The sequence below is a fragment of the Setaria italica genome, chromosome V, assembly GCF_000263155.2.
Source record: "Setaria italica strain Yugu1 chromosome V, Setaria_italica_v2.0, whole genome shotgun sequence".
NCBI classification, from domain to species: Eukaryota; Viridiplantae; Streptophyta; class Magnoliopsida; order Poales; family Poaceae; genus Setaria; species Setaria italica.
In genome coordinates, this window is record NC_028454.1 from 19,725,759 (window position 1) to 19,736,807 (window position 11,049).

Consider the following 11,049-nt stretch of genomic DNA (forward strand, 5'->3'; position numbering starts at 1 on the left):
TCCTGCTATTCCTCCTTATCAAAAAAAAAAATCCTGCTATTCCTAGTTTCCTACACACATTCTCACATCATTCTGCGCCGTCCATCCATCCAAAACAATATCTCAAGTTAGGACACCCACTCACCCTCATGCCTCATCTCAAGCATTTGATACCCGGCTCTCTTGCACATCTCGCCAAGAAAAACTCTCCGTAACCAGACTCCAAGCCATGCAACATATGCCATTAAATCCAGCAGCAAGCACATATGACGCTCTGAGCCTCTGAGCTCATGGCAAATTCATCATCTGAAAGCATAAGGTCAACACTGTGAAGGCCACATTGACAAAGATGGATGAAGAGCCTCTTTACATTTTTGTACTTCTCAGTTCCAAACAATAGATCTCTTGTTACCCAACCCCTATATAACATCTGCCAGCTAAACATCATACTACAGATGGCCAAAATTTTGCAGCAAGCAGCGCTGCAAGCTCACTAGTGGTACAAATACAATTAAGGCGACACCTATACTTTTCCTATCTCCTGAAATGGATATTGACAACGGTTGGCTGCATATAAGTCTGCTGTATCGAAAGTGCGAATGGGAAAAATGGGTGAAACAAGAAGGACGAGATTCTTTTTGCTCTGCTGTCAGAAGCACCAGAATCTGAACCTGCAAAGTAAAGGAAAAGGATATAGTCATGCCAAGTAGAAATATACTAGGAAAACTCATGTTTTGGCCACTTGCAGAAATAATCAATACATTTTCCTTGTGGTGTACCCTAACAATGGTGGTTTGTTCCCTTGTCACAGAGGTAAGTAACCTACAGCTCAGTACAGGTACATGATTCATGAACGTACTACTGCTGTGTTGGCTTAATGACTGTAATTGCACTTGATACAGGCTATGTCGGTATATTGCCACACAAGCTAGCCCTAGAATCTTAGCACATGACCACACCAATGGGCACTACCTGGCTTGATCTTAAATCTGACAACATTTGGTGACCTCACTGATATAAATTTTATTGGATGCTCTGTGCAATGCCGATGCCGATCAATTGCTGAAATCAGCTGCAAGGGATAAGGAGAAAAATTACCACAAGTCAGAACAGAGAAGAAAAAATAGTCATATCAATACGTCATACACTTTAACCTATATATGGCAAGCCAAGATGATCAGAGGGCTAATGGAACTGCATAGAACAACAAAATGGTGGAAACTGTCAAATTTCTACCTACTGAGTAACCCCTTGTACAGCATTGATTGGTATATGTGATATTACAGAAATATATGAATTGAATTAGCAAGGCAATTTTTCTCATTGCTCATTTTGCAGGGTGGTGATATATAAATTGAATTAGCAAGGTAACCCGTTGTAAAGCATTTTGAATCAGCAAGGATTATGGCTACTAAATTTCAAGGAGAACAAATTTTCAGTGGACTGAACTACTCAAAAATGCTAATACCCAATGTGACGAGGAGAAAGGGTGGTGATAAGAATGATAACACAGTGAAAAGTACGTGATGTATTTCCAGTTTTTAACTTTGAGCTTGACTACAGGAGCAAAAATTATACAAGTGATATCCAAACAAGAAACTAGACAAGCTGTGCACATACACTGCTTACACAGTATATTTTAAACGAGTCACAGAACATACCTTCTCATCATACCTAAAAAGGGATAGATCAAAATATGGTGAAGGGCTCTGTGATTGGCAAGTGTAAGGCAATGACGCCATCATCTTTTTCACAAACTGACAAACATAAAATAAGAAGTGTTTAATCGTTTACCAAAAGCTTCAGCATAAAATCTTCAAACAGAACAAGGTAACTGGTCACAAAATATCTATTAAGAGATTAAGTGCCTGAAAATGAACAATGAGAAAGAAAAATAAAAAACCTTAATTGCCCATAAGCACCAACTGAGTAACAAGCAAAATATCTATTACAATTACTACTTTAGAGTTATGTTTTTTTTTGTGGTGGCGGCAGTGGCAGTGGATCATTTACCTCATCCCTGCATCTTAAACCTCCTAAACAAACAGCTAACAAAAACAAATAAACTCAACTAAACAAAAAAGGCAATAAAAGTAAATAAATAATAAACTCACCGAACAAACATTGTTTTTCAATGCATTACAGTCTTAACCCAAAAAATTTCTCCCACTGTTAAAAACTTTCTTTCCTTGGTTGTCTAAACCTTCACCCTCTAAAATATCCCTGTCACCACCAATGAAAAATGTGGTAGGACATCCCACAGCCATCACCCTCTTTCTCTCCATCACGTAAGGCTACCTCTCACAATATAGGTTGTTCTCAATCTAAGGCTGTTCTCAATCTAACTGAATTACCGAAAGCTATGGGATATGAGTCATGATGGCAGCCCAAGGCCAAAGGAGCAGGACATGGCATACAGCAGTGGAGTTGAGAGCATAGTTAGGCCAAGCACAATGGTCGAGGTGTGATGGGCAAGGATATAGCTCGGCTAGGCACCATCAGCTGCAGCCTGCATGGCTCGAGGATGCCATGGGCAGTGGGGTGACTACGGCTGCTTCTCCAAGATCAAGATCTCTCAAGTGGAGCCAGATACCATCAGTGGCCCCATCTCCAGCGCTCCGCCTGCTCGCATACGGACTAGCTCGGGCGGATCGTGGTGGCGCGGAGCACTTCCTCCCCTTTCTCTCTGTTCATTCTCTCTGAAACTTCCTGCCACCAGAAATAACTGTCGATAGGGGAACGTGGATGCATAGCCTTCATTTGGGTGAGGGGGTTGGTTTTTGGTGATCATCAAAAAATAATGGTATTGGTAATAGGATTTGTTATCTGCTGGAGCCCATCTAATCTCCAATATGACAGTTTTTTGGTAATGGGGATGAGAAGTGTAACCTGCTGGAGATGCTCTAAGTCTTCTAACAGCCACAAAGGGCAGCACTCATCAAAGTGTCAAAAAAATGTGCATCAACTTGTCGGAAATTAATGTGCATTAACTAGTAGTATTTGATACCTCTACTTTTCTGCAGCAAGATGAGATTTGTTCTAATATTAACAAGCAAACAATACACGCTAGGTTTCATATATACTGGAAGACACACTCAAACCTCAAAAACAAGAATTCAATGCTAGTATAATACAACCACCATGTCCCTAACATATTAAATACCAAGTTAATTGACCCTTAAGTTGATGAGACCAGAGATATTTGTATTCTAATTATCAATTAAGAAAAGAAATACTTCATCAATAAAATTGCTGTACTGAAATATGCTGTAAAATATATGTGCTGCATTTAAAAACATACACTGGAGATCCAGTGTTGCTATATACATATATCTATATAGTTTAGTATTTTGTTCTGTGTTAAGCGTTGCACGAGTTTGCAATATGAGGTGACATCAATGGAAGATCAAATGTGCAGGTTATCATATCTTGTCGAACCAAGAGCTCAATGGTCTTTTAAACTGGATCATACTTGTTCTATCAATATTACCTGTGAGGAGCTGCTTGCTTTATTTTTTATTGTGCGAAGTTGATCGAGAGCATGAATATCATTGGAGTGCGACGAGATAAATTTTCCATGTGATGAATCTTGTGGATTTGCATGAAAATGGTCATAGAATTGTTCAAACAAGGAATAGAGCTCCTCCGATGAGTTCTGTTGACAATTTATAAAATTAACTCAACACACTAAGAAGATATACCGCAACGTGTAAATCTGTTTCCATGGCCATAAAAATACCTGGTAAAGGGAAATGATATCCGTTGTCTCCATGTTATACACAGCAAAGAATGCTAAGTTTTGATCAGTGCTTCGAGAAACCTAGAGATATCGAAAAAGCGTTTGCAGTTACAATTAGATGACAATCAAGGTATGCAACATCGACTGGCAGGATGACAGAAAAGAAGACTTACCCCTCCATCCACACTACCAAACTTGATGAATAGGTGATGTCGATCCAAAAACTGTACCTGATCAACTAGCATGCTGTAAGCACCTTTGGAAAATAATTTCTTAAGAGAAAATAGTCTGTTTAGCAAACGACACAGGCCCTGACATCAAGCTCATGCTATTGCTAAGAGCTAGCCAGCTGAGCTAAAAAGGAACTACAGTAAGTGACAGTAAAGAATTACAGATCTTTTCAACTAACAAGAAAAAGGGAAGATAGGACAATGTTAAAACAAAAAAACAGAAGAATATGATGTTGGTAGTACCTTCCATATGATAAGATCAACATAGTCTTGGAAGTGAAAATAGAACTTCTTCTTGAGATGCTGGACCCTCTGCAAACAAATACAATACTTCAAAGTTCAACCAAGAGAAAACATTTTCACTTTAACAAAACATGTTACAAAGGCATTAATATCACAAATGATGGAGTAAGCAAATTAGAAATAATAATGTTATCGTCCCAAGTCTCAACATTCCAAACGAAGCCACAATCACTATGCCAACAAGGTTAGATAAAGTAGTCAACTTTGTAAATGACAAATAGGGGGCAAATTTAAATAAGATATAGCTTTCTTTAATTATTTAAAATAATGAGATTAATCCAAAGAGTATATGTAAATGACATAGAATCAACATAAGTTCAAATACTGCTGGAAAATGATTCAAATGAGATAGTAGCCTAACCAAAGTCTCATCTGGAACTTCGTTCCATGTCTTGCGAAAAATATACGACAACAACCGTTGCTTGATGCCAGGAAGAAACGAACCCCCAAAACCAGTCTGCATCAATCAAATTCATTAAAAAAATCATAGATAATTTTTCTCATCCAGATATATCATGTACAACAGTACAATTTCAACACTAGAAATAAACAATCAAATATTCCAGCAGAAAAACACATCTGAAAAGTCATATCATACAGTGATACAGAATACAAGCTTTCCAATCAGAACCGAAAAATACATGCTACGGGCAAATAATTTTAATAAAATAATAATTACTAGAATAACATGACCTGTGGAAAAGAGTGAATTAAGTCGCAAGAGAGTACTAAATGACAGAGAACTATTGTAATATTAAGGTTGTGGATAATTATAAATTATTTAAAGGATATAAGTTATGGGCAACTAATTTACATAGTGCATTAATAAAAAATAAACTGAACCATTAAAATCCATATATTTTACATAGCGAATGCTATGAGCTCACATCATTGTCAAATAGGCACCGTATTATGTGAAGTCAAACTGATGGATATTGAAACCATTCTCACACACAAGATAGAATTTTGTTTGATACTTGTTCATAATTTATACCCTTTAGTACATCATGTTTGCAGTTTACACCCTTTTTTTGACGGAAACGGCAGGGGAGGCCCCTACCCATGTTTTTTTACACCCGTTGATACATAGTTTGAAGAACAATCAAAGTTGCTATCTGCCATCAGGATACATTGTGTGGCATGAGCTCTGGAGACTTCTTTCACGACCCATGCTGCTACTAACATACACATTTCTTTAGTTTTTAGACAATATCTCGTGACCCATCAAAATTGGACAGGTTGCAAGTAAAGCATGGCAACTGCTTTCCTTCTGCAATCAATCATATCATCTAGCAAAAAATACCATTTCTCACACATTGCTGTCCAAATATGACAAACCAGTACTTAAGCAAGTGACACTTGTAGTACTTCTAATCTGGTAACAAAGTTAACATAAACATCTAAACACCTATTATCCCATCAAACTGTTACTGCAAATTACAGCACCTTTTTCATCCTTTCTGATGTGTCAATGGCAATAAACAAATGATTCTGAGTTGGTAATATAAAGGACAAAAGCTTCTAGTGTCATTTCTATTTTTCAAGTATCTCTAATACAAATAAAGAATCCAAATTCAGTGTTGCAATACTTCAGACACAATAAAACACTAATAACAGACAAAATTCCCAGGCAATCACTATGTATGTGGTTAATATGCAGACAGACTAGGGCAGGTACCAACGGGCAGACCACCTCGTAATCTACTCCCTCTGTTTCAAAATGTAAGTTCTAGCTTTGTCTTATGTCAAACTTCTCTATTGACCAACTTTAAAGAAAAAAGTGCACCAACATCTACAACATCAAGTTTGTTTCATTAAGTCCACCAGAAATATGTCTTATACTGCATTTATTTGCTATTGTAAATTTTAACATATTTTTTTATAAACTTGGTCAAAGTGAGATAAGTTTGACTCAGAACAAAACTAAAACCTCTCAACATTTTGCAATGGAGGGAGTGCATTGATAATTTGGATCGGTATTACAATGATACTGTCAGATAGATTAAGGTTGATATTTGATGAGCGATGACCATGCAAAACATTGTAGACATGTCCTAATTGATATATTAATAATAGTATGTACAGACCATTTAACGTGAGCATTTTATAAGTGTATGCCAAAAAAAACTTAATATAAAGTAAGTAAAATACAACAAATTGCAGTACTAAGATTTGCAAATACCTGAACATGTGAGTGAAGAAATAGCTCATCATCTTCCCGGCAGAAAGCGCCAATTCTGCGTACCTCAACAAGGTTGCCTGAATCTCGGATCTGTAGGATATGTATTGTTTGATATCTCAGAGAAACAATACAAAGCAGGTCCTCATACAAGTAAGCACCAATACTATGTGCCAGATTGATAAAATCATTGCAGAAAGCCTTTTCATCCAGTATGACGCCATCTTCTAGCCTGGTAACACAAATACAGATGTCCTAATCCACCCAAACGATGGAAACAATGGTTACAAAATATATTGTAACTGACCCCAAAAAATGCATTCCTCCTGAGACAAGAACTACCTCACAAGATAGAAAGTTATTTTCTCAATTGATGGCACGCCATGTATTGCACCCTCAGTGGCAGTTGAATCATTACTTTGTGCAGTTGATGTTGCAAATAAGCCAAATTGATGGCCCTCCATGTACAGGAAAAAGTCCTTGCAAATGTACTCATTGCTGGATGCAAGCGGAATTGAGTAGAGCTGCTTAAAGAAGCTATCAAACTTCTTTGCTTTTGGTGGAAGATCATGAGAACCACATTCTTCATTGCATGAATATGTCAACCAGATGGGACGGTATACAATCAAATCTTGGTGGTTTCGGCTAAAGGCCACAAGATATTTCCCATCATCAGTGAACTTGCGAAATGAATAGTCTGGGCAATCAATGTCATATATAGTGTAGCTTGGAACCAAATTCTCATAGAACTGTCTAATAGTGTTAACCTGTCAGAGGTATGGAAAGAACAAAAAGCAGCTTAGATCTCCTTACATGATCAGAGAACAATTGGAATTTAATTTGAATATAATTTAAGTTTGAACACAAAAGAGCATGCTATCACCAATAATCATGTGTTGCTACAACATTCACCAAGGCAAAAGGCTATATGAAAGTATTTCCAGAATATTCCGAAACAAGCATGAGCTGTGCGTACATAACAAAACCATATGATATAAATCACATTGGTCCAGAGTCTTCCTCTTTCACTTTTCATCATCTAACCTAAATATAGAAGACCACAAATATAAAAAAAACATTACAGAATACTATTTTGAGATTTTTTAAGGTTTTGAAAATAAATGATTGATTGTTCAGTTATCTGTTGTAGAGCATAATGTTTTTCAGTTTCTATATGCTATAATTAAAAAAATTTAGAAGTAGTCAATGTGGAATGCTATATCATTGTTCCAGACTTTCAATGTCAAGTTGGGCACTATATTACAATCATTTTCCATTTGTTAACACAAACTATATAGCTAACAGAAATACACAACGATGTCTATTGACAAGGTACTCTTGTCTAATAATTGATCTATTTAATGTATGATCTGAATAATCCAAGCTAACCCACGCTCGTTTGGAGCATGGCTTAGCGACAGTGTTCACAAGGCTTGATTTAGCTTTGGCTATTTTCCAGCACTTCAGCGCTCTTTGCAAGTATGATGGTCATAGTTCACTAGGTCATTAGGTATGTTATCATCTTGAGCTTCCATGTCCTACTGCATAGAGATCACCATAGCAACCCTAGCAAGCCCAAAAAGGCACAACCCTAGATCACCATAGCGGGCGGCTTGGGGACCTGCTGAGCAGCGGCTTCGGCAGTTCAGCGTGAGGCGGCTTAGGGCCCTGCAGCGGCAAGGGAGGCAGAGCTCCTGGCGGCAACGGTAGCGTGCACGGCGGGGACGCCCGTGGTGTGCGCGGTGCTGTCTGGTGACACTGTGGGGACGCCTGCGTTAGTCACCAGCGCCGACAACAAGGTTAGCAGCCATGGTGGTGCGCTGTCGATGCCTGCTGGTGTCAATGGCGTACGATGTGTGCATGCAGCGTTGTGCTGCCCGGACGTTGGGGGCATCTATTGTCGTGGCAGGGCCATGCTCTGGTCGTTCTCTCGTGGGTGGATCTGTTGAGGTCGAGGCGAAAGCCTAGACAGCGACGTCTCTGCACCTCTCCGTCCTACCCTGCTGCTGGAGGATGCGGGTGAAAACTCTACCCTTTTGGGATGGCGTCGACGGCGCTATTGGCGTCGTGACCTTCTTGAAGGCGATGACAAGCATCCTCGCTTGGTGATTCGGCATTCTCGCTTGGCTTGGTTGCGGCGGCCACTTGGGCATTTTCTCTCTTTTCTCCTTTTCTTTTCTCAAAAAGTGAAAAACCAGAAAAGAGCAGGTGTTGGTGATGGTGCTGGCGCTTGGAAGGTGACGGCACTTTCTTGATGTGGCAAGTGATGCTTCGGAGGTATCGAGCCCGCTTGTGGTGGTGTGCATGAGCGGTGATGTTTGTGTTGGTTGTGTCGATGTCCCAATCCGACCAACCGGAGTTGTTTGCTTGAGATGAGTTGGGTTGAGTTTGACGCGTGTTGATGTCCCAATCTAACCACGGTGTCATTTGTAGAGTTGAGTGATGAGGGCATTGTGTGGCGCGTGTTGACGTCCCAATCCAACTGGTCGTTGTGGTTTTTTAGTTGTTTTTTTCATTGGTTGTATCACCCAGTCTGGGATTCATCTTTTTTTCAATAGAATCGGCAGCTCTTCTACCTAGTTCGTTAAAAAAAAGGCACAACCAAAGCTAATCACACAAGAGGCAAACCCCAAATAGCAACTACAGCTAACCCTCTCGAGACCAAAGTCGCGGTTCTCCCGCTCCAGGGAAGGAAGCGAGCCACAATTTGGCCGCCCTCGACGCACCGACCACAGCCACACGATCCTACCAGGCACGACATGAATCGAACAAGGAGCAGAAGAAGGGAGGGGAGCAAGATGAGGAAACGTACGGCAGCGCCGGGGCGCGGGGAGAGGAGCTGGCGGTCGAAGACCCTGGAGGCGAGGTTACCGCTGCGGAATAAGCGCACCATCTCGGTCACCGCGCCGCGCGTGGCCGCCTCCGCGGCTGCAGCATCGCACGCTCGCACTCGCGAGGCGGGTGGGGAGGTAGAGAGGAAGGAGGGATCGGACGTCTGCGCTGGCGGGGAGCTCGTGGGGTTCTCGGAGATGCGGCGGCGGGAGTGTGGGGGCAGGGAGGGGAAGGGACAAGGGAGGACCGGAGAGGAGGGGATCTTCGCTTGTGGCGGTGGTGAAATTTTGGGGAGCGGACGGGATGGGAGTGGCGTGGGGAGCGTGTGGGGCGAGGAGTGGCGAGTGTGGAGTCACAGGAGTGGGTCCCGGCCCGGGGAAGTTGGGACGTGAGGCCAGTGGGTGAACACGAGGAGGGGTGGCTTGGGGGCGTTTACGCCTTACCAGGCTTGGGTCAGGCACGAGCTAGCTGGATGACGTCCCGAGGCAGACCTACGGCGTGCAAAAGATGCCCACCAGCTTACCCCGCGTGGAACGTCAAAATTGATCATTCCATGCAACGTAGGCTCGAAGGGGTGGTTGCGGTGACCTCACGAAACGCATGCTCGGACCGGCAGAGACTATGATGGTGCCTATAGCTGCGGAGGCACACGGCGGCCCCGGCAGCGCGCGGAAGAGGCAGCCGGCGGGGGTCGCGGTGGTGCGTGGAGGACGAGGCCAGCGGGGTCATGGAGGCGCGTAGCGGTGTGCGGAGGAGATCACATGCATGAGACTCCTCCTGGTCGTCGCGGTACACTCCGAAGAACCTGAGGCTATCATCGGCGCCATCGCCAAGGAACGAGGCCCTCACAGCCACCGTGGCTAGTGTTGTCAGCCGAGCTAGTGACAAGGACATCCTTCAACCTTCATGTCAATCATAAATCTATGGGTCCATCGGAAGACTTGTACAGTCCTTGATACAAGGTTGTACACCGAGACATGTCAAATATGGAAACTACGGTGCAGGACGGCGTGGTCTATGTGGAGGATAAGAACTCATCGAGTATTAGAAAACTACTCGTAGCGATTAGAGTAGGACTCTTTAGTCAAATCCGACTATTATTCTTGTAAACAACCGACTTATAACCCTACCTCCAGCAATATAAGGCAAGGCAGGGACTCTCTCCAAACAAGTTCAATCAATACAACCCAACCAACACACAGGACGTAGGGTATTACGCAACATAAGCGGTCCGAACCTATCTAAATCGTGTGTTCGAGTTCACCATCGAGTTCCTGATCTCGGCGAGCCCCACGCATAAAACACTACCTCGGGTACCCCCTTAGTAAGTTGCCGGGTCTAAACACCAACAGTTAGCGCGCTAGATAGGGGCTCTCGCCAAAGATCCATCTACGAACTCGGTGACTCAAGTCATCATCAAGCCCACCATCGCATTTGAAGCAGGCGCGACGTTCGTCTTTGAATCCTGGGTCTGCGTCGTGAATGGTGCTGGAAACTTCCATCGTCATATCGCGCCAGCCCTGGAGGAGAAGCACTACGACATCAACCTTCATCGCCAAGCTTTGGAGGATTTCGTTGAAAAATTCAGAAATTTTTGACCTCTTCCGAGGTTCAAGGGACGGTCCGAGTACAACTCGACTTCTCCATGAGTCGGACTGGTTCCCATGAGCTGGTGCTTAAGCCATCGTGCGAATTGGTCTACGATACAAGTCGATTCCCATTCGGACTCCGAAACTCAAGTGTTGTCTACCAAGCTACCCTATCCAAATCTTAATCCAACTCGGATT

The 11,049-nt window shown here is 42.3% G+C and overlaps 1 protein-coding gene across 2 annotated transcripts; it reads right to left on the reverse strand.

Annotated features, from left to right (window-relative positions):
- Window positions 1–319: 319 nt before the first annotated feature.
- LOC101784471 (light-mediated development protein DET1) lies at window positions 320–9,565 on the reverse strand. Of its 2 annotated transcripts, XM_004968745.4 has the most exons (11): window positions 9,243–9,565; window positions 6,773–7,197; window positions 6,434–6,662; window positions 4,613–4,708; window positions 4,192–4,260; window positions 3,892–3,948; window positions 3,719–3,799; window positions 3,470–3,634; window positions 1,641–1,736; window positions 952–1,051; window positions 320–650 (listed from the first exon to the last, which is right to left on the reverse strand). In XM_004968745.4, exons 1-11 carry the CDS (start codon window positions 9,321–9,323, stop codon window positions 514–516), a joined length of 1,536 nt encoding a protein of 511 aa, XP_004968802.1. In that variant the 5' UTR covers window positions 9,324–9,565; the 3' UTR covers window positions 320–513. The 2 variants fall into 2 exon arrangements, with proteins under 2 accessions (XP_004968802.1, XP_012701839.1); XM_012846385.3 differs by lacking the exon at window positions 320–650 and having other exon boundaries at window positions 1,654–1,736; window positions 9,243–9,461.
- Window positions 9,566–11,049: the final 1,484 nt, after the last annotated feature.